The sequence below is a fragment of the Sorghum bicolor genome, chromosome 1 (assembly GCF_000003195.3).
Source record: "Sorghum bicolor cultivar BTx623 chromosome 1, Sorghum_bicolor_NCBIv3, whole genome shotgun sequence".
In the NCBI taxonomy this organism is placed as follows: Eukaryota; Viridiplantae; Streptophyta; class Magnoliopsida; order Poales; family Poaceae; genus Sorghum; species Sorghum bicolor.
Window position 1 is genome coordinate 8,052,296 of NC_012870.2, and position 21,495 is coordinate 8,073,790.

The 21,495-nt window shown below is 41.2% G+C and overlaps 4 protein-coding genes across 8 annotated transcripts; 1 reads left to right on the forward strand and 3 right to left on the reverse strand.

The window, feature by feature from the left end:
* On the reverse strand, positions 46-7,914 carry LOC8059962 (DEAD-box ATP-dependent RNA helicase 16). The gene is made up of 15 exons (XM_002466482.2): positions 7,498-7,914; positions 6,809-6,973; positions 6,190-6,279; positions 5,952-6,080; positions 5,243-5,343; positions 4,720-4,834; positions 4,222-4,353; positions 3,482-3,547; positions 2,835-3,068; positions 2,290-2,385; positions 2,032-2,169; positions 1,249-1,331; positions 910-947; positions 609-829; positions 46-304 (listed from the first exon to the last, which is right to left on the reverse strand). Exons 1-15 carry the CDS (start codon positions 7,897-7,899, stop codon positions 224-226), a joined length of 2,091 nt encoding a protein of 696 aa, XP_002466527.2. The 5' UTR covers positions 7,900-7,914; the 3' UTR covers positions 46-223.
* LOC8060537 lies at positions 7,941-10,531 on the forward strand. 2 transcript variants are annotated; one of them, XM_021461268.1, is made up of 4 exons: positions 7,941-8,297; positions 8,455-8,650; positions 8,738-8,824; positions 10,077-10,531. In XM_021461268.1, the coding sequence occupies exons 1-4, from the start codon at positions 8,068-8,070 to the stop codon at positions 10,251-10,253; spliced, it is 690 nt and encodes a 229-aa protein (XP_021316943.1). In that variant the 5' UTR covers positions 7,941-8,067; the 3' UTR covers positions 10,254-10,531. The 2 variants fall into 2 exon arrangements, with proteins under 2 accessions (XP_021316943.1, XP_002463946.1); XM_002463901.2 differs by having other exon boundaries at positions 7,945-8,297; positions 10,116-10,531.
* LOC8059963 (pentatricopeptide repeat-containing protein At3g49730) lies at positions 10,815-14,541 on the reverse strand. 3 transcript variants are annotated; one of them, XM_002466483.2, is made up of 2 exons: positions 12,739-14,541; positions 10,815-11,793 (listed from the first exon to the last, which is right to left on the reverse strand). In XM_002466483.2, exons 1-2 carry the CDS (start codon positions 14,462-14,464, stop codon positions 11,690-11,692), a joined length of 1,830 nt encoding a protein of 609 aa, XP_002466528.2. In that variant the 5' UTR covers positions 14,465-14,541; the 3' UTR covers positions 10,815-11,689. The 3 variants fall into 3 exon arrangements, 1 of the variants encoding a protein (XP_002466528.2); XR_002451271.1 differs by having other exon boundaries at positions 11,765-11,793; positions 12,447-14,538; XR_002451270.1 differs by lacking the exon at positions 10,815-11,793 and adding an exon at positions 11,810-12,262 and having other exon boundaries at positions 12,447-14,538.
* Positions 16,222-20,112, reverse strand: LOC8060538. Of its 2 annotated transcripts, none has more exons than XM_002466484.2 (7): positions 19,663-20,112; positions 19,180-19,221; positions 18,497-18,631; positions 18,052-18,287; positions 17,541-17,577; positions 16,811-16,868; positions 16,222-16,704 (listed from the first exon to the last, which is right to left on the reverse strand). In XM_002466484.2, the coding sequence occupies exons 1-7, from the start codon at positions 19,807-19,809 to the stop codon at positions 16,625-16,627; spliced, it is 735 nt and encodes a 244-aa protein (XP_002466529.1). In that variant the 5' UTR covers positions 19,810-20,112; the 3' UTR covers positions 16,222-16,624. The 2 variants fall into 2 exon arrangements, with proteins under 2 accessions (XP_002466529.1, XP_021307023.1); XM_021451348.1 differs by having other exon boundaries at positions 16,811-16,884; positions 19,663-20,108.

The following is a 21,495-nucleotide window of genomic DNA, read 5'->3' on the forward strand; positions in this document are numbered from 1 at the left end:
CTTGACATTTTCGGCCTTAAATATCGCCCGATTTGGTGAATGGAATTTCAACGTAATTGGTGCTTCCTAACAGTATAGCAGAGGGAAGCGAGTACATTGAGTTTCACCAGGCAATAAATAAAATTCCTTAGCTACGAGTGTCACCGATACAACAGTTTGTCATGTGGCTTAAAACAAGAAGCCTACAAAATTGAGCGAGCCTGATAGCAAACTCCTTGCAAAATCAACTATCGGCCTTCTTACTCTTTTTCTTTCTTCTATCTGGTTCTCCCTCTCTCTCTTTCCTCCGTCTCCGTCGTTTGCCCTGCCAGCAAACAAGAAAAACCAGAACATTAAAGGATTGCGTTGGAGCACGATTCAACAGATAGAATAAAAGACCAGATCCAGATGTAGTATCAAGATTATTTTAGCTCTATATATGTTTCTCTAGTCGCTTGTAGCAAGTTTGAGCAACTGTCAACTCTGGCATCAGTATCTCATGATCAAAGAATAAACAGCCACGAAACTGAACTTTCAGGGCAGTTCAGGAAAGCACAACATGCTTGGTGTCAAGAAATGTCATTAAAGTTTAATCTGAAATTTTGAAGCCATTGGATGGGTAAACGCACCTCAGCAGAGAAAGTCTTAAGAGGGTCTCTGCTTTTCCCTGATCCTCCCTTGAACCCCTGTCTTTTCCGCCTTTGGGGCTTGTCGATGCCCATGGCAGCCCTGGAAAGTTTCACAACATTGCTGGCTTCTTTTGTTTTGGGATCAATTAGGTAGTCAGGGACATCACGCAGGTGTGCAGGAATTTCTTTGTTGCTTAGCAACTTATCATGCTTGAGCAAATCTAGAAAGGAGAAAAAGGAACATCCCTTAGACAGGTTACATACAAACACAACTATTCTGCACAAAACTTGTAAAACTTACCAAGGTCCCTTGGATTTTCTTCAAAATGAGACTTCAATCTACATGGTAAAAAATGCATCACTATTATGAAAAAAAATATTATTGGTGCAGAAATGGCTTGAAATGAAAATGATCTTTTGTTTAATGAAAAAAAAACACAATTTCATATATTGGATGTTCTCGGTTCTCAGCAAGAAAGCACAGTTTATTGCTATCTAGCAGTATACCGGCGACAAGTAGAGTTTTTTCCTTCCTTTTTCCGAGAAGAGCCAGTAGGTTGTTTTCAAGATATTAAACTATCATTATGCAATTTGCATTCTACCAAAAATTTAGCTGCTTTAGTTGCAACAAGGATCTTACTTCTCAGAATTGAGGATTTCATTCTTTATGTCTTGGCGACGCGCTTCCTGTATATCACGTGTTGTCACAGTCCTTGCAACATCCTGCAAGAGTAGTGCCAGTTAACAATAGCCATCCAAATCATTACAGCTGCTTCACACACAAAAAAAAAGCAACCATGCCAGTTGCAAAAATTGTTTAAAAAACTTCTGCAAAAATGAACCACATTTGCTAGAAGCTAGCACATTAGCACAAGATCAAGTACAGACTCAAGAAAACATGCTCTGTACCAACTATTCAGAATATCAGCCTGAGTAGTGATTACTACTAGCTTGCCCAGGCAAAAAAGCATCAGTAGTTTTTTACCAATTGAATGAACTTTCCTTACCAGGCAAGAAAGGGCCAAGAGCCCAAGACTAACACAAACAGAGACACCTGAGCAAGGTTTCATATTTAATGAGCATGACCACATATCCAGGCTCCAGGCTCTCGGTAGTGCAACGAAGGTTTATATACATAGTATCTACTTGACTAATAAATGAACAAGAATCAACTGAAAATCACACTGCCAACTGCATTGGACACTATTACCAGATCAACTTTTAGCCTTCCAGTAACCACAATATAGTAGATCCTCACCAGGCAACCCATGCCTCACTCAAATACTAGCACATCATCACAAATAATAAGTTCCATAAAATATTAAAATCTATGCTAGCATCAAGTTGCATAAATGGACAGAAATAGAAATATAGAATATGCTTAAAAATCAAATATATAATCTGGAACAGATATGTTGCAGACCTGAGCCCTATACCGTAGAGACTCAACAGCATCTTTCGTAAGTAATGGAAAAGGTGAAATGCAGTCCATATCTTTCTTTTCGACATCTTGCAACATATGCTCAATCTCTTTAAAAGTACTATCCTCCTCTGGTGAAACCTAAAGAAGCAATTGCCAAAAGATATGGACATAAAAATCAGAACAAGTAGGAACTTTGCAACATGTCAGTTATTCCTGATGATAAATTTATATGAATAAACAATGTAACATTAAACTTACAAGAGATATGGATGCACCAGTCTTATTCGCTCTACCTGTTCGCCCTACTCTATGAACATACCCAGCAGCATCCAGAGGCATGTCAAAATTGACTACCTAAAAAAAGGTTAAAGATAAAGGTCAATCCTGCTCTTCAAAACTTAAAGCATGAAGTCAAAATTTCATTTTCTGAGTGACTATCCAAATTTCGAGCTATTAAGCTATAAACAAAGATGACAAAATCCAAACTCCTATATAGATCTTTCTAACAAAAATAATTGATGAATCATACAGCAGACATTCAAATTGGAACCTTCTTTTATTTCAGAGAGAACATAGGACGACAATTTCTCTGCATAAAATTCAGCATCTACTGCTCATGGTGAGTGATAAAACTGAGCTCCAAGATAAAATATAATAAAACTGCCAACAAAACAGAACACATATTGATCCAGTCGTTAACCGAAAAAATGTTCTCAGGTACTGACTTAATCGCAAGAAGGTATGTAATGGTGATATAGTGCCTCTGATTCTTTGACCATTATTAGATCAATATATTAACTTACTGTAAATACGTTTTTGAAGTCGATTCCTCTGACAACTCCAAATTCGGCATCTAAAGTCTGTTGCAAATGTTTGCGGGACACCTTTGGCTCTTTTTGGTTTTCCTTATTGGTTTGCTTCTCCCGTTTGTGGGACAACTTTGGCTCTTTCTTGTTTTCCTTATTGGTTTGCTTCTCCTCCTTTGTTTTAGTGTCATCCGTTGCTATCAGATAATCAAATAACCTCGCATTGAATGCCTAAAAAGGAATACACAGACAATTTAAATTGTTTATGGAGCCCCCTTGTCGGCACAAGAAGTAAGCTATGCAAACTTCCAGTAAAAGATTCGATAGCAAAGTTTTAAACATTGTTTAATTGGTAACCTTCCATATCAATGACCTTTTCTGTTTCTCATCAATAAGGGTCCAAGATTAAACATTCACACAGTAGAGGCATATACTAGCCAATAGTTAGAAACAAATAATAATGGCAGAGTTTTATAGACAAGTGCCTTCACAAAGCACAGGTACATGATTAACAAGCAATCTAAGGAGCTGAAGGGAACCTAACTCAGAGGTCATGCAACGACCAAGTTGTTTGCTTCATTTCTCCATTTATTAAGTTCTTTATAGTTACAGATAATTTGATAAAATCTGTGCAAAAATGATACCTCTATAATATGTAGTCGGGAATTTTGTGGCAACTCAGCATTCAAAACTGCAGATCTTATCCCAAACTGTATAAAGCAGAGAATATTCATCATAAGTTTGTTAATACTACAAATGAAGTGTACACTAAAATAGAAACGAGATAGAAGCAAGAGCAAAGAACAACATAGTATGTGAACAAAAGCACCAAAGTGAACAGTATACTCATAGAAACAATCATAGCATAGACAAAGTTTGTAGAGCATTATCCAAGGTGAGTGTGTGGTGTTGTATTGTATGGGGGTTCTTCCCGCCGACCCCCCCCCCCCCCCCCCCTTCCTCTCCTTCTTAATATAATGATACATAGCTCTCCTACATGTTCGAGAAAAAAAGATGTAGCACCGATCCTCCAGTTATTTTTTGCAAGAATTGCCTAACCTGGTATTATGGTTATCTGAAGAGACAAATGAACTTAATGACAGAGCAAGAGAGTCCACTGTAACATGATTGTATGCTCAACTTTATAACATCAAATACAGAAGGAAAAAAGAAAGTGGTTGGCCCCAGAGTAGGTTACAAGGTCAATAATTGCAGCACATAAAGTCCAGGTTATCTCAAACAGGAATTCTAAGAATCAATCACTCCAGGATATGTTGAAATTTTTTTTCAGGTGTCGAGTAAATTAAAATACCTTTTTTACAGATATAGATGAGCAATCACGTTTTTAGGGTAGTGAGTGACACAAGGCAGTGGTATGATTTACCTTTTCCAAAAACAGTCGTAATCTGAATGCCATATCAATTGAGTTCACAAATATAAGAACTTTCTTCTGAATAAGCTCAAACTTTAAAAGTGCAAGGATATGAAGCATTTTATCCTTAGCATCACATGAGACCTGTGGGCAAAAAGTGAATGATATGTAATGAGCAGGACGAAGAAATAGATGTGTAGAAGGCCAAGTAACTTCAGCAAAATGATTTTTTTTTAATTTTAAAATACATCCGTAGCTTATGAATGGCCCCAGATAAGGGACAGACAGGAAAATGTAATCCTATCAAGCATGAGAACTTTTGGTTTTCCAGTAAAAGTTTTTTGGAACCTCCAAGTTGCAATGGTAATATGAAAAGGAGAACAAGTACATGTATGTCAAAAGAACAGGTGTTACAAACTCTTGTAATTTTGTTGCTGTCAGGTAATGAAATTCGGCTTTGCCATGGTGGGAAAAAAATTGTCAAAAGAACAGGCAGCAGAAGATACTTGCCCAAAACTGCTGAACATTTTTGGGGATCACGTCATCCTTTGCTTGACCAACCACCGAAAGAGTTAGAATAAATGGGTTATGCAGAAGTAGCTTTGTCAATTTGTCAACATCGGAGCTGCCATACAGTCAAATTTCAGTATAACCAAATAAATGGAACACAAATGCAAGCAACGGCCTAAGTTTCTAATGTTCTCTCTTACTAAGGGAAAGCAATAGCATGGATTCAACCTCCAACACTTACATGTCAGATGCATTTAAAGTTTAAATAATTATTAAACTGAGCAGGGTCTCATCAAGAGAAGCAACAGCACAAACAGATCTAACAGCAACCAGCATGGTAAAAATTGTAAACAGTGAAAAATTCACAATTTCAAGAGCAAACCATCTGAACCAAGTATTTATAAAATAATTAAATGCTTAGAGACTAAGTTCAAAAAAAATGCTTAGATAAATCGTAAATGTAGGGTGCAGAATCAAGATTTAATGGATAGCTGAAGAAAAAGGAGCGTGGACTGGATTTGACCTTGAAGTTGCAGACATCAGAATGGACTGACAGCTTCTCGGGATATGTGGGATGAGTGCTTTCAAGTCATCTTCACAGCGGTAGGATAGAAGAAGGTCAGCCTGGGAACTAACCATTGGTAGATTAGTAACTTCAAAAGGAACTTGCCTGAACATTATGATTAATACACAAAAGGTGTGGAAAATCTGATAACATCACTTCAAAGAAGAATGTTATACTCCCTCCCTCAACCTTCTAAGGCATATTTTTATGGAAAAAACAGTTTGTAATTTTGACCAACAGTTAGTCAAATTAAATGCATGTTTAGATTATAAAGTCATATCAATGCATTAATAGTTTCGAAGTGTTTTTTAGTAATTGAAAATATATTGCGAAAGAAATTCAAAGGTTAAAATATGCTTTTGAAGACTTTACATACCAAAGTATACACCCTAAAATAATAAACAGAGGACGTATATGGCAGTGCAGCTTTAAATAAAATGTCGGCAGAAATTTGAAGTATGATCTCCAAGTCTTTAAAGTGGCACAAATCAAAATCATCATATGCACAAATTCATGGAAAAAAAACCTTAACTCAATTAAGAAAAATGGAATAGCAGAAATTTATTTTCATTATTTTATTATAGACTGTAAAAGAGAATATAGAATCACAAATTCAACTCTTTACAAAATGAGAGTAAAAAAATTATGAATGACAACTGAAGTGCACCTCATCAAGAATCATCATTGAAAGTGACTCTTTAACTGAAGGTCCACGGATAATTCCCTTTGATATGCATGTTGCAACACAAGCTGGAGTTGACACAAGAATATTAGGGGGGCCAGACAACGCAACAGTCTGCAAAGGCAAAAGTTAGTTAGTTACTTGAGCTAATAAACATAATAACAATAACTACATGGATACCAAGTGGAGAAAATAACAATGGAACGGAATAGAATTGTCTCACAATGTCCTTATTCGACATGCTCGCGGTAACTTGCACAACCCTCAATTTGCATGTACAAAACTCAAGGAGAGATAATGCCTCGTTATAAACCTATATATCGAGAAAGAGATGACAGCAGTGTTAGCTTCCTGTTTAGCAAAGATGAAAACAAGGGGAAGGAAAATTATATCATACCCGCATGATATTAATAGCTAGCAAATTAAAATATATATCAAAATAGTGGATATAAAAAAACATGTGTTTGCACTTCACTTGTCCAAAGGGGCATCTCCATGCATGCACCACTTGAGGTGCATTTTTCACCTATACCACTAAACTAATCAATGACATGGAGTCAGGTTCTACATGTTATTGAAATATGCTGATGATATGAAAAGTACATATCAAGTTGCATGCAAATGAGAATATTCCATATCCAAATATAATCCAATCAGCTACTACATGTATGTTTCATAGTCCAAGAACTAAATAAACCTTGTCAATGAACAGCATATACTTCATATGAATCCTTATGTATCCAAGTGAGATGCAAAACATAACTACTACAGCTAGCATTGAAACAAGTAAACCCAAACTTAGTCATGGATCACTCACAGAAAAGTAAGCTAAGGTTCACTACCTGCTGGCATAATTCTCGAGTAGGAACCAGGATGAAGGCATTTGGTGCAGGTTTTCGGATACGCCCTTCTGAGGACAACTTCAGTAGCTCGTGCAGAAGTGGGAGAAGGTAGGCAAAGGTCTTCCCAGAGCCAGTCTTGGCCTTCGCAACCACATCCTTCCCTTCCTGGAACCACAATGTTTAGTTTTTTACGAGAGGCCCCAATTACAGGAAACAAAAATTGTTGCACAAAATTAGATATCTATCCTGCTGTACAATATATAGGCCACAACAGTTTTTGCACCAGATCCTTCTTGTGTTGCACTTGGCTAAAACTAAAGTTAGCACAGGATCATCTTTGATGACGAATAAATAGGCCATAGCAGTTTTTGCAGGCAACTGACACTAATCCCGGGAGTTCACCAGAGAATTCAGGCTATTCAAATAATGCTGCCCATGACCATCACACTTGTCAGAATTGAACTTCTTCCAAGGAAAAGGGGCTGAAATTCCATATTTCCTGCATCATTTCCCACTAGTTTTTTTACTACACCCTAATAGCATGGCAATGCTACAGAGATCATTCGCAAACACTACCAGACCCAGGCCTTGAAGCCGATTGGATGGCAGAGGCCGAACATCTGGACTAAATACGCACGAAGCAGAAAAGCAGCACACTATAAACAGCATGAAAGCTATAAACCACGCACCAGGATGAGAGGGATGGCTTCCCGCTGTATCGGGGTGGCCTTGGTGATGCCCTTCTTCCTCAAAGCCCTCTTCAGCTGCTCGTCCAGGCCAAGTTCATCGAAGCTCACCTCCACTTCCTCCTTCACCTCCTCCCTGCTGCAGGCCGCAGCTTCCGGGATCCTATCCTCCCCACCAACGCTGACTACTTCCTGCCCAGCCTCCTCCGCTGTCTCCATCTCAGTCTCAGGGGTGGCTGTTACGGCCCTAGGCCTAGCCGCCGGCGGCGATGTGACGGCGCGGGGCGGGGCGCCGCAAAAATTGTGGCGGCGGTTGAAGAGAAAACGCGAGGGCGCACGAGGAGAAGAAAACCCTCTCAACCTCAAGTGCCCCAGTTTTGCAGCTTTCCGATTTTGCCCCTGCATCCAACGGCCGAAACGGCAGGGTTTATGGGAACCCCGACCGGTGGTTTTGGTGTTCCGCCGAGTCGATGAGAAATAGCCGCCGGATTCACTCGCAGTCGCAGTTGCTGCGGGTTGCTCCCCACATTTGTCGACGGTCGCCGGCTCCCCGTGCAACGCGCCGCGCTAACGATGGCCGAGACGGTGGGCTTCGCGAGCGGCGACGCGGCGGCGTGGCGCGCGGCGCTGGCCGCGTACGACCGCCGTCTCGCGGCCCTGGACAAACCCGACCTCGTGGCAGTGGACTCCTTCTACCGCCACGACCTCCCCGCCCTCCTGCGCTGCCGTGACCCGGACCCCTTCCTCGCCAAGCCCGAGCTGGTGCGCCTCCTCCAGTGGAAGCTCTCACGCGGCAAGTGGAGGTCAGTCCGTCTGCCTTTCTTCTACTATCATGCTGTTGCTAGCTTCTTCCGCGCTCCAACTTTTGGATCCTATTAGGGCGTGATCCGGTCCTTGTGTTGCTGGAATTTGTTCACAAGTATGCTACCGATTCGATTAAGATTGGGTTTTTGTTGCCAGACCGAGGCTGATGGATTTCGTCAAGGGCTTGGACGACGCCGTGGTGGAGACGGCGTCGCGCAAGGCGTTCGCGGCTTTGCCCGACCTCAGAAGGGCCATCACCGAGCTCACCTTGCTCAAGGGAGTCGGACCTGCCACTGCGTCCGCCGTGCTCGCCGCGTATGCACCTGATGTCGCACCGTTCATGTCTGACGAGGTGAGCCTTGGTGTATAAAATGTCTTGTACGTTTCTGCGCGTGGGGACTGCAATGTAGTGCTGTGACCTTGATCGGATCTTGTGTAGGCGATGCTAGCAGCCTTGGGCAATGCAAAGGAGTACACTCTGAAGCAGTACCTTTCATTTGCTGACAAATTGCAAGCAAAAGCAAAGGTACGGCTTCTGCATTTGAGACGGATGGCAAATTGCCAACAACGTTTGCAAAGCTTAGCTACTTCTTCTGGTCGTCTGAAGTATTCAGTGCAACTAAATCTAATCTTACGGTTTTGAGTCAGTTGCTCGGGTGGCTGCAGTTTGCAGCTGTTTAATGCTTTGTTTATGTTATAGTCCATTCCAAATTATAAGACGTTTTAGCTTTTCTAGATATGTATGTCACTATGTCTACTAGATACATAGTAAAAATAATGTATCTACAAAAGTCAAAACGTCTTATAATTTGGAACGGAGGAAGCAGTCATAATTGTTTAGTTTTGCCAAAGCTAAAAAGTATCATAGTCCACATACCAAAGTAACTTAGTGCATAATTTTGTTCCACCCTTTGAGCCTGGATAAATTGGAAGAGATCATTGTGCTTCTTTAAGGCTTGAAATGTAATTATTAGTATGTTGTAAAACATGGATTTCTACATTAAAGGGCTATCACTAGAAAGGATCCTGATTTACTTGTATGAAACTTGAGGCGTATGCTGGTAAATTGCATGCACCAAGACACTCTGGCAATTTTTCACCTGCTTGACTTTCTGATCCAAGCTCCAGTTGGCACACTGGGGCAATAGTTATAAAGCATTTTACAGTATGTTGAAAGCTTGCAACCTCTGCAGTGCTAACTCTGGCCTATATAACACTAGTTCAATTAGAGCATCTCCAAGAGTTCCCAAAACTCACTCCCAAACTTGAATTTTTAGCAAGATTGAACAAAACTGTTCTCCAACAACTCCTTATCTGAACTCTCAATCTTTCTGCACTTGGGGAAATCGATCTAATAGTGTTGAAATATACGTGTGCGTATCAATCGCCCAATATGGAGGTGGAGGACGTGGGGAAAATAAAGAGCAAGGACAGGGTTCCCAATGCAAATATAGAAGAGAGAAAGAAAGTATAAAAAATGGTTGGGTGATTTAGAAGTAGTCCGGGATTCCTGATGCTATTTGGCTCATATTTATGTTGATCCTAACAAATGGTTGATTCTATCTTTTAGGAATGGGATTTTGGAAATGATTGGAGAAACCTAACAAATGTGCTCCCAACGTTTTTTAGCCACTTGGAAAACTCATTGATTTACCATTTTTTTTTTAGAACTATGGTGATGCTCTTAGGTTGCAAGTGCCATTTCAAATACAGATTTCAGACTCATCAAAATCAGCTGAACATTGAGTAAAAATAACAATTTGTATTTGCATACACAGCTTGATGCTATTTGGCTGATATTTATGTTGATCCTGAAGGAACTGAGCATAGGAGAAGAAAGTTTCACACCCTCGGATGTTGAGAGAGCACTGTGGAGCTCAGCAATTGCATCCAAGTCACCAGCAAGCGGCAACCCAAAGAGTGAATCGAAGATGCATGGCAAGAGGAAAAGATGATTTACACTGCACTTCTTTACTAAGCCTAGAAGGGTTTTACTGACTGCAGGTCTAAGATTCTTAGTTGAACATTTTAGTTTTTGTAATCTTAATCTGTGGAGTGGAATCCTTTGGTGGAGCAGAATGTGAAATGTGTGTTCTCATTGACCAAAACACGTCATTTCCTACATGCCCACCCGTGACCATCACTGCATGAGCTCGGATGCATCATGCATCATGCATGTCCTAAATGCCTGTGACCATTTCATCAAGAAGATCAATGCACCAGTTGTTCCCAGAAAAATAATCTGCAAACAGTTTGATGTACTTGTTTGGCACAGCTCAACTTCACTAGTAAAGCTGTTTTTTAGAAAATAGCTCTATGAACAGCTTTCTATATGAAGCTGAGCTGTTTTGGAAAAAGTGTTTGGTAAAATAGCTTCACCAACTACTTTATGCATAGATGAGAGAGAGAGAAAAATGAGGGAGAGAGCTGTAATAAGCTACTTTTTTCAGCTTTATCCCAAGGAGAAGAAAAACAGCTTCACTCATGAAGCTGTTTTAGAAATAAGTGTTTGGTAAAAAAAAACAGGTCATAACAGCTCATGAAGCTGTTGTAAGCTGTACCAAACAAGCCCTATAAAATTCTACAGAGTGCACAAAATTCTTGAAATATGATCATCAGATGCACTAGATCATCGTAATGCATCAGAATTTAGAAAATGGTGTACCCCCAAGGTTACGTTGGTCTAGTGGGAGACTGAACGGTGAACATGCAGGAGAAATTCTATTGAACCAGTACGGGTAAGTGGAGAAACCCTGTGTGATAATAGGAACCACACATTCATACCAGTCACATGCAGAGACAAATGATGCAATGACAGTTAAAATTCAATAAATTGTATAAGATGCCAGCGCCACGCGGTCTAAATAACAAAATCACTTCCTCAGCAATAACCTATAAAGTTCAGTGATAATACTCTTAAAAATATGATTCACATATCAGCTACGTTGAGAACCTACATGATTTCCATCCACCAGCCAGCCTTGAGTGATCTTCAGCAATCTCTTTCACTCGACTTTCGGGTCTTAGCAAAAGTCATAACAATCTGCTGAAAACAGCATTGTAAGTTTATACTCTCTCAAGCATAGGCCTTGTTTGGTTACAAACAAAATCCAAAAACTTTTGTTCCCCATCACATCGAATCTTGCAGCATACACATAGAGCATTAAATATAGATTAAAAAAACAACTAATTGCAAGTTGTCTGTAATTTGTTAGACAAATCTTTTGAGCCTAGTTAATGGTTGAACAATAATTGTCAAATACAAACAAAAGTATTACAGTACCATAATTGAATTAAAACAACACTATAACCTCATACAAAAGGTAGGGTCTGCTGTCTGCTCGGCAGTGCTATTTCTGTAGCAGCTGCAGCTGTCGGCTGTCTAATTTCTTCATTCCAGCTGGTGTAGATGTGAAGTCCTTGCTGTGCAGCACTTCTGATCAGGCTGGTAATCTTTTTCTTTTTCTTCACCACGGTCAAAACCGAATTCCATTACTGTCAAACATCAAAATTACAGGAGTTTGATAACATGTATAACGTAAAGTATTAAGATTTAAGAACGAAAAAGAACTGCCGACCTCCCTGGACACCCAAGGGTCCAGCCGAAGTGGCATCGAGAAACCACTTAAAAGTCAAGTGACAAAGCTAGACCGCAAGCACACTGCCAAAGATCAACCGCACAAACGCTGTTCTATCGTTCCTTGCTACAAGCCAAGCATGGCTATATCATTAGTCACACACAGGCTGGAATCCTAGATAGAGCGCTACATGTTAGTTCACTTGCTGATCGTCATATTGCTTTTTCCCTCATGCGCTTGTTGATTGAAGTGCAGGACCACCGACTTCAGGACTGCTGCACCATGTTCCACCTGGATAGCCACCTCTTGCTTTTGAAGACTTGTCCAATAAGTCAGCAACGAGTATATCATACAGATGATCTCGGTTTGGGATTTTACTCTTTTTCCTTCAAAGCAAATAGAATTTCTATAATATATGTTTTCCTCTTCGTGTATTTGAATTACATAACACTACAACCTCGACTTAAAAAGGCCTAGGTGACTGCTAGATGACAACTTTTAAAAATACAATGTACAAATTGATGCAGACCAATTAAATCAACCATCATATTCTTCTACAAAAACAGTTACCTCCTCAGGGTCAATAACCCTTGTCACACAACTTCGTATATAATCAAAGTACTGCTTGGCTCTTGCCTGAAGACAGCAAACCTGATACATCTTCAGCATAAGAATAATATGATGATGGTCAGGCCTGATCACCAGCACTCCTTTATTGCCTAATGCTTAGCAAGTCTATCACTCCCCAAAGCAGTTCAAATAAGCAGAGATGCATTGCCCTCAATGAATTCTATTTCAAATTAGCCAGAAAAATCTACTTCATCAGAAGCATCCAAAATGTCAGCATTCCTACTAGACTGACCATGACCACGCTGTCCCTGACGCCTCTGTTTCTGACCTCTCCTCTTTGCCTTGGGTTTCGCTTCAAGATCCCTCACCCCACGTCTCTTATACATCTTAAAGCTAACATGTCTCTCCTCCGCCATCTTCCTAACCTTCTCAGTGATCTCAGCAGCAATCTGACGGTTGTACAGCTTCTTAAGCCCCTTCATCAACTTTGCAAATGTGTCAGGCTGTGGCATCACCCCTGCCTCTAGCATGTCTAAGCAATACAGGCAGGCCTCCTTGACATGTTTCTTCGCATACAATGCATGTATCCAGATAGTCCATGCACTCACATTGAGCTCACAGCCTTTGCTCGCAATACATTCCCATACATCCTTCGCAAGCTCAAGTTTCTCATCTCTGACCAACGCATTGAGGAGATCCTTGAGCACCCCATATTGCGGCGCAACAAAGAGCCCCCTCCCAACCATGTCTTTAAAATAACTACATGCCTCAACCAGCAAACCCTGCCCAACAAGGCCATTCACCATGATAGCAAATGTATCGACCCCAGGGCTGAGCCCACCAGTTTCCATCTCATTCCACAATGACATGGCTTGCTTGGTCTCCCCAAGCCTGCAGGCCAACCGAATCACCACATTGTATATCTTGAGGTCTGGTGGACACCGGCACTCCCGCATCCTCTCCATCAGCTCCAAGCACTCCTCAAGCTGCTCCTTCTTCTCGTGTGCAACAAAGAAACCATGGTACACAGCAGCGTCCACCCGCAGGCCATCCCTTGATATGGCGTCCAAGAACTCGTACCCCTGGGATATCTTGCCAGCCTTGCAAAACGTGCTAACCAGGGTGCCGTACGTGACAGCATCGGGCGCGCACCCCTTCCTTCGCATTTCCACAAACACCCGCATGGCCTCATCAACTCTCCCCCTCGCACCCAGCCCCTGAATCAGAGTGGTGTACGACACCGCGTTCGGCGGGCAGCCACGCTGCTCCATCTGCCCCGTCAGCTCGAACGCGTCCTCGAACCTCCCGTCCGCGACGAAGCCAGCGAGCAGGGTGTTGAAGGCGACAACGTCAAGGGCGACATCCGCAGCCTTCATGCGAGCGAGCACGTGCTTGGCCTCGTCGAGCTTGCCCTGGCGGCACCATCCGTAGAGCAGGGCCGTGTAGTGGCGGAGCGAAAGCGGGAACCGGGTCTGGGGCTCCTCGACAAGCTGCTCGGCGGTGACGACGTGGCCGGCCTTGGAGAGAGACTCGAGGAGGGAAAGAAAGAGGGCGGGCTGGTCGTGGTCGGGGCGGGCGGAGAGCAGTGAGAGCGCGAACGGCAGGAGGCGTGGTTGCGGGAGGCGGCGCAGGACGGGGCAGAGGAGGGAGGGGCCGAGGAGTTGAGAGGGGAGCGGCGCGAGGAGGGACGGGGACGGCGCGGAGGAGGCGCGGGAGAAGGACTTGGCGAGGAGCGCCAGGGAGGACGGGAGCGGCGAGGGCAGCGACGGGGAGCACCAGTGGAAGAAGTGCAGCGCGAGGGAGGAGGCGGCGCCGCAGCGGCGCAGAACGGCGTCGAGGAGGTGCGGCGAGGAGGCGTCGAGACCCGACGCGGACAGCGCGGCGGCGAGCCTCTGCGGGTCGGAGTGGTGGCGGCGGAGGAGCCGGTACGCGTGCTCCGCGGAGGAGGCTAGGCTAGGATCGTCGGCGGCGGCGGTGGAGAGACCGCGGCGGAGAGGGGTGGAGAGGAGGCACCGCATGGTCGCGGACTGGCGGGGGCTGGCTGTGGCCCGTGGCGGACGAGATGCAGCGATGCGAAATGCACTCAGGCAGGCCTGCCTTCTTGTCTAGTTCGTAAAAATTTTCAAGATTTCCGACCAAATCGAATCTTTGGTCGCATGTATGAAACATTAAATATAGACGAAAATAAAAACTAACTGCACAGTTTATCGGTAATTTGTGAGATAAATCTTTTGAGCCTAGTTACTCCGTGATTGGACAATGTTTGTCAAATAAAAACGAAATGCTACAGTAGCCAAAAACAAAAAATTTTGCGAACTAAACAAACTTGTTTAGTTCCAAAATGTTTTGAGAAATCGGCGTTTAGGCCTTGTTTAGTTCCTGCAAAATTTTGCAAAATTTTTCAGATTCCCCATCACATCGAATCTTTAGACGCATATATAGAGTATTAAATATAGACGAAAATAAAAAACTAATTGCACAGTTTGGTCGAAATTGACGAGACGAATCTTTTAAGTCTAGTTAGTCTATGATTGGACAATATTTGTCAAATACAAACGAAAGTGCTACAGTGTCGATTTCCCAAAAATTTTTGGAACTAAACAAGGCCAGTTCCAAAATGTTTTGAGAAATCGGCATTGTAGCACTTTTGTTTGTATTTGACAAATATTGTCCAATTATAGACTAACTAGGCTCAAAAGATTCGTCTCGTGATTTACAGACAAACTGTGTAATTAGTTTTTGTTTTCGTCTATATTTAATACTACATGCATGCGTCTAAGATTCGATATGATAGGAAATCTGAAAAATTTTGCAAAATTTTTTAGAACTAAGCAAGACCTGCGGAAACTGCTGTATCGACAGTGAAAATTGCCTCACAAGGGTCTTGTTTACGCAAAAAAAAAAACCAAAACTTTAAAAATTCTCTATCACGTCGAATCTTACGACATTTGCATGGAACATTAAATATAAATAAAAAATAACTAATTATACAATTTTCTTGTAAATTGCGATACGAATCTTTTAAACCTAGTTACTCTATGATTGGACAATGTTTGTGGACAATGTTTGACAGATAAAAACAAAAGTGCTACAATGTTAAAATAAAAAAAATAGATCTAAACAAGGCCTTAGTTCTAAAAAATTTTGCAAAAAATTCAGATTCTCTATTATATCAAATCTTACGGCGTATGCATAGAGCATTAAATATAGACAAACTGTAATTTACGAAATAAATCTTTTAAATCTAATTAGTCTATGATTAAATAATATTTGTCAAATACAAACAAAAATACTACGGTACCCATTTTGCAAAAAAATTTGAAACTAAACAAAGCCTTGTCTCATTTTCAGCTGTAATTTGCTCGACTTCAATTTTGCCACAGCTCAGCTTCACTCTATAAGCTGTTTTTTGCAAAATAATTTCATAAGCAGCTTTCTTAAAACTGAGCTGTTTTGGAACGTGTCTGATAAAACAGCTTCACATGATAAAGCAAGAAATAAATAATAAAATAACTATAATATGTGAGATGAAGCTAAGATAAGCTACTTTTTTTCAAGTTCATCCCAATTCATGTCTTTATAAGACAAGAAAAACAATTTCACCCATAAAGTGTTTAGCAAAAAAGACAGTTCATTGTACCAAACTGGACCTAACTATAACCCACCGTATGAATTATCCCCACTTAAGTTCAACGGTGTTCTAGATGCGCTGAAGTCCAAGAATAGATTTCTTGACAATGATGCATCGTTACAAAATACAAATGAACACAATACGGCAGACAAATGAACACTATGCTATGTTCAGTTATTTTTCGGATCAGGTATCAGTTTCCACCAAATGAAAAGGAAATCACCAGGTATTGAGCAGTGAATACAACTCCCAGTGGCAACAAAAGTGCTCGCCCTTGTGGTCCAGTCCACTTGTCAAGTTTATGGCATTTATGCACGTGAGGACGTCAAGCTAGTGGCTAAATGAGAACAAAAACACATCTTTTGAACCTATCCTAGTCTACATCGCACAAGCTCATAAATGGAACTCGTGCTACAGGGCACAGGCCCTCAACAGCAACAGCCGATACAATTTCATCAAGCTGCCGGCAACAGCTGATTACATATACAAGGCAGTTTACAACTGATCCCAGTCTTTCCCGCATGACCGATCACATTGGAAGTCTGCATCAACTTACACCATTTTTTCTCTCCAATTTAATTGCTTCGTAAGACTTGACAACCTCCTTGAACTTCTCTTCTGCACCCTCTGCACCAATCCAAACATTCATGGCGTTAATAATGACCATCACGAAGCAACTACATTGGAATGGTTGGAAGAAACGCACTGTACATGGAGAAAAGGAGATGTTTACCTCTATCATCTTGATTTTGATCAGGATGGACTTCCATCGCTTTTGTTCTAAAAGCAGTCTGCAGCAGGTGAAGTCTGAAAGTCAGATAACAAGAGCAGAAGACCATAGATCAAGTAAGATATACATAACCCTAATCCTGCCAAAAAAAAAGGACCTTCCTACAAACATAACTCATCACTCTTATGAATCTACCCAGTCTATCTCCCCAACTAACCACAACTCCAATAGTCCCAAAGAATTTCCAATAGAATGGCTATGGAATGAATATTTATATTTGGGCCATAAACTGTCTCTTGCTTAAGAAGAAGAGAGAAGTGTGCCTCTTTATAAAATACAAAATTCTCAGTCATCACCCTCATAATCAGCTCCGTTATAAAACTAAAAAGAAATTAAAGTATGGAACATTTGATTATAGTAAACTCAAAGGAGACAGTGAAAAGCAATAACCTTGACAAATATAACCATCCATGAAGTATTTTCATACTCCGTATATAACTCTAAACAAGAAGCCATGGAAACCCTCACTATCCAATATACCAATACCAATCAAATTTAAGTGAAAATTTTTTTTGCAGATAGCTAAGTTGGGAATCTTATAGTTTGATTTTGATTTGTATAATGTTCAACATGAGTGTTATCATTAATGTTAGGAGAGAGAGACAAGAAGTCCTCCAGACATATGAAAATGCAGGGCACAAGGAACAATAGCATGACAGATAAATTGTGTTACCTTCACTTCTGCATCTGTATATGGCGTCGCACGTGATCTACAAAGGAAGAAATATGTTTTATCAGGAAAACAACTGTATGAGATTTGGCATTTTGAATGCAGTATATTGATTTTCAAAGTTCAACAAAAGGCAGTGGAATCACAGAAAACAGGGATGAAAAAATCATTGTCCAATAAAACAATATTCAATACCAGTTTACAGTTTCTTCTTTTTTAAAAACAAGAGCAGTAAAATGACAATAAACTAGCAAAATGTACTTTCAAAAAAGTATGGGAAAAGCATTGTGCAACAAGAAAGTGCTTGTCAATACCATACAACAAAGATAAATAGGGAGTTTGTTGTGCAACAGGGAAATATTGATTTGAGAAAAGCACAGAGCAAATCAATTGGCTCAGCTCATAAATACAGAATTAAAGGCCAAGGACTGAATATTAGTCCAAGACAGTCTACCATGTCACAACTAGATCAAAAGATGAGCACAAATTCACAGCAAGAGGTTTGAATGAAGACCTGTCAAGACCAAGAACTGCATAGTGATGCGACATAGGATAAACCCTAGGTCCCGCCGGTGTGTATGTCCGTCTATTTTTATGTTCCGAGTGAGAAGTATCAGTCTGCCAATACCAATCATCCCGAGGGATGTAATTGTAGCCACCAGGAGGGCCATTCTCCCTCCAGCTTTCATAACCTCGTCTAAATTTATTCCTCTCTCTGTTGAAAACACTTTGCATATGCCTTATTCTTTGCTGGAAAATTTTAAGCAGACAAAAGGTCAGCATACTCACGGATTAAAAGTGATATCTCAATGCTCAATGCAAGTACACTGAAAATATATATCTGGTAGTGATACATGTAATCTCAAATTTCCATCTGCGCATTGAAGATAAGATAAGTGTACCACACTTGTGTTGATTGTTGAATACAGGAAAAAAAATATGAATATATGTAAACTCACAACTCTCTCTTGTTCCTCTTCATATTCCTGCTGCATTCGCTGATAATATCTTTTCTTAGTTTCCTCACTGAAACTTCCACGACTTGAGCTATTACTTGTATACCTCCAAGATGATGTTGTCTGCACTTTATTCAACTTTTGAAGGAAACGAGCGTATAAGTCTATTTTCAAAGAGTTATAAAGTAACCAAGTATAAGCAAGCATAGGACGGAATCATATGATCATAAATCAAAAACAGGAAAGTATAATCAACTCCATGACTTCAACTAGATAGCACTTTCCCAGAGCAAACCCTTCGACTAGGTGGAATTGACAGGGGACAAGGCCTGATGCAGAGGGTCACCCTACTGCCCTATTGCAGTGCAATATTAGGCATAGAAGGGTGATACATAGAGGGAAAAACTAGCAATTATCCTGGGAGATCATATTGACCTAGAAACCCTTCTCTACTGATTTCACCTAAAAATACCACCTAATGTCACAACCACATATCGAAGGCCTGAGAGATTTTGGGACTTAAATTCATTACATTATATTTGTCTTGACACTTGTCAGGCTAAGACTTGTCAAGTGAGGATCTATAGTGTTGTCCTCCTTGGCTAAGGAGGACACACGCTTAAAGAACAGTATGGGTTTACATTAAGAAAAATAACAAATTAATAACCCATAGCTCATTATATTACCTGAGTGTAGAACCAGTCCACGCTTCTGCGAACTTGAGTAATCTGGAGTTCCACAGGAACACAAATAAAAGGTCAAATACATGAAATCTTCACAACAACTAGATAGCGCAAGCGCAACAAATAAAACAATCCAGAGGAAGTACATATCACAAATATGATAGAAACGCAAAATTGCCAATAACCTCACATTAGTAGCAAATATTACAAACCAAATTCATACGAATGATTAGTAAGCTCTACCTGATTATAAGGTTTCCATACTAGCAAAGTTTCTGTTGTAGTATTGTCAAAGATAAAATTGGATCACTTGATACCCAATTGGCCTACGCAGAGCAAACTGCTGCAAGCAGTAGGTCGACGCGCAAGCTAGACTAACCACGGAAAGTAGAGAAGCAGGCTACGGCTGCCAGACATTCACGTCGCGCCATATGGGATAGGCATCCTCTAGAAATTGTAACGAAAGGGAAGGAGAGGGGAACGCACGGCGAAACTGGCGGTGGTGACGCCGATGAGGCCGAAGATGAGGATTCCCCATGCCTTGGACGGCCGCCGCTCCTGCTCCCTCGACGCGCCGGCGCCGGCGCTGTGGCGGTCTGATTTATCCTCCTGCGGGTGCGGATGCGAGGCCATCTTCTATGGGGCTCCCCCCCAGCAGATTCTTCTTATCTCCCGATTCGAGCTCGACGGCGAGGGGCGCCGGAGACCAAGCTCATACTTTCCCGATCGGATCCCTTCTCCTTACCGCCAGCTCCCTCCCCGCGGCGCTGCTGCGTTGGGCCGGGCGCGGCAACCTCGAGGCGTCGATGGGGAGGACGAATTGGAGTTGGATTGGTGGGGGAGGGGACGGCCGGGAAACAGGAGGGAGAGTCGAGTCGCGACTCGCGAGGCCTCAAGCGCGCCGACTGTGCCGATGCGTAGCCGCGTAGGCCGAGTGAATCCGTGTGCCGATGTGCGGTGTGCCAAGCAAGGGCCTTGTTTGGTTGAAAAAAATTTGCAAAATTTTTCAGATTCTCCGTCACATCGAATCTTTAGATGTATGCATGAAGTATTAAATATATATAGAAATAAAAACTAATTACACAGTTTGATCGGAATTGACGAGACAAATCTTTTGAGCCTAGTTAGTCCATGATTAGACAATATTTGTCAAATACAAACGAAATTGGTATTGTTCACATTTTAAAAAAAAAAATTGGAACCAAGATTGGAGTCGAATAGGATCCACTCGAGGACTTTCTCTTTGTCAGCCAAACCGTGACCAACTGATCATCTCTGCTCAAAAAATTGTTGATAGGGGCTTAGGCCCTGTTTAGTTCTCTACCTAAAATTTTTTCGTCCATCACATCGAATCTTTGGACAGATGCATGGAACATTAAATATGTATAAAAAATAAACTAATTACACAGTTTGATTGAAAAACGTGAGAGAGATCTTTTAAGCCTAGTTACTCCATGATTAGCCTTAAGTGCTACAGTAACTCACATGTGCTAATGATAGATTAATTATACTTAATAGATTTGTCTTGTAGTTTTCTGATGAGCTATGTAATTTGTTTTTTTTATTAGTTTCTAAAACCTCTCCCGACATCCTTCCGACACATCCGATGTGACACTCAAAAAATTTTCATCTCCAATCTAAACAGGCCCTTACATCAAAAAGGGTGGGGATGGAAAGGGGGGTTGGGGATGCTATAGAACAATCTCTGAAGTTTGACCTCTTTTTATTCTTCCTCATCGTTCTGATTTGGGCCTTGCTTAGATACGAAATTTTTTTAGATTTCGCTACTGTAGCACTTTCGTTTGTTTGTGGTAAATATTGTCTAATTATGGACTATATAGGATCAAAAGATTCGTCTCGTGATTTACAGGCAAACTGTGTAATTAGTTTTTGTTTTCGTTTATATTTAATGCTTCATGCATGTGCCGCAAGATTCGACGTGACGAAAAATCTTGAAAACTTTTTGGTTTTTGAGGTGAACTAAACAAGACCCGATCACGTTTGTTTTGGTTGCATATATTATTCTTCTGATGAAACTATGAATTTCACATGCAGTAGAATATCAAACTCGTGGGTTATTATACCATCCATTTCTCTCTCTCTCAAGCTTGAGAAAACCTTGTAACTGCTAGAAGTGGATGATCATCTCCAAGAGTTTGCTATTTTTTACTTGGTAAATATTGTGTTTTGCCAACTCCCAAAACAAAATACCAAATAAAAAAAGAGACCATTTCTAAGAGTTTGCTATTCTTGACTTGCCATAACCAAAAATAGAAGGCCCACAAGATTTTTTTTAGCGATCACTCGCAGAGCCAGCGA

Coding starts and splice junctions, on each gene's coding strand:
- LOC8059962 (XM_002466482.2), bottom strand. CDS start 7,899: ATGCAGGGGCAAAATCGGAAAGCTGCAAAACTGGGGCACTTGAGGTTG. Junction 6,974..7,497: donor AAGCCATCCCTCTCATCCTG/GTGCGTGGTTTA, acceptor TTGTGGTTCCAG/GAAGGGAAGGATGTGGTTGC. Junction 2,170..2,289: donor CTGGTGCATCCATATCTCTT/GTAAGTTTAATG, acceptor TTGCTTCTTTAG/GTTTCACCAGAGGAGGATAG.
- LOC8060537 (XM_021461268.1), top strand. CDS start 8,068: ATGGCCGAGACGGTGGGCTTCGCGAGCGGCGACGCGGCGGCGTGGCGC. Junction 8,651..8,737: donor CACCGTTCATGTCTGACGAG/GTGAGCCTTGGT, acceptor GATCTTGTGTAG/GCGATGCTAGCAGCCTTGGG. Junction 8,825..10,076: donor AATTGCAAGCAAAAGCAAAG/GTACGGCTTCTG, acceptor TTGCATACACAG/CTTGATGCTATTTGGCTGAT.
- LOC8059963 (XM_002466483.2), bottom strand. CDS start 14,464: ATGCGGTGCCTCCTCTCCACCCCTCTCCGCCGCGGTCTCTCCACCGCC. Junction 11,794..12,738: donor TCAGGGACAGCGTGGTCATG/GTCAGTCTAGTA, acceptor GATGTTTGACAG/TAATGGAATTCGGTTTTGAC.
- LOC8060538 (XM_002466484.2), bottom strand. CDS start 19,809: ATGGCCTCGCATCCGCACCCGCAGGAGGATAAATCAGACCGCCACAGC. Junction 16,869..17,540: donor ATACAGATGCAGAAGTGAAG/GTAACACAATTT, acceptor CACCTGCTGCAG/ACTGCTTTTAGAACAAAAGC. Junction 16,705..16,810: donor TCAAAATCAAGATGATAGAG/GTAAACATCTCC, acceptor GGATTGGTGCAG/AGGGTGCAGAAGAGAAGTTC.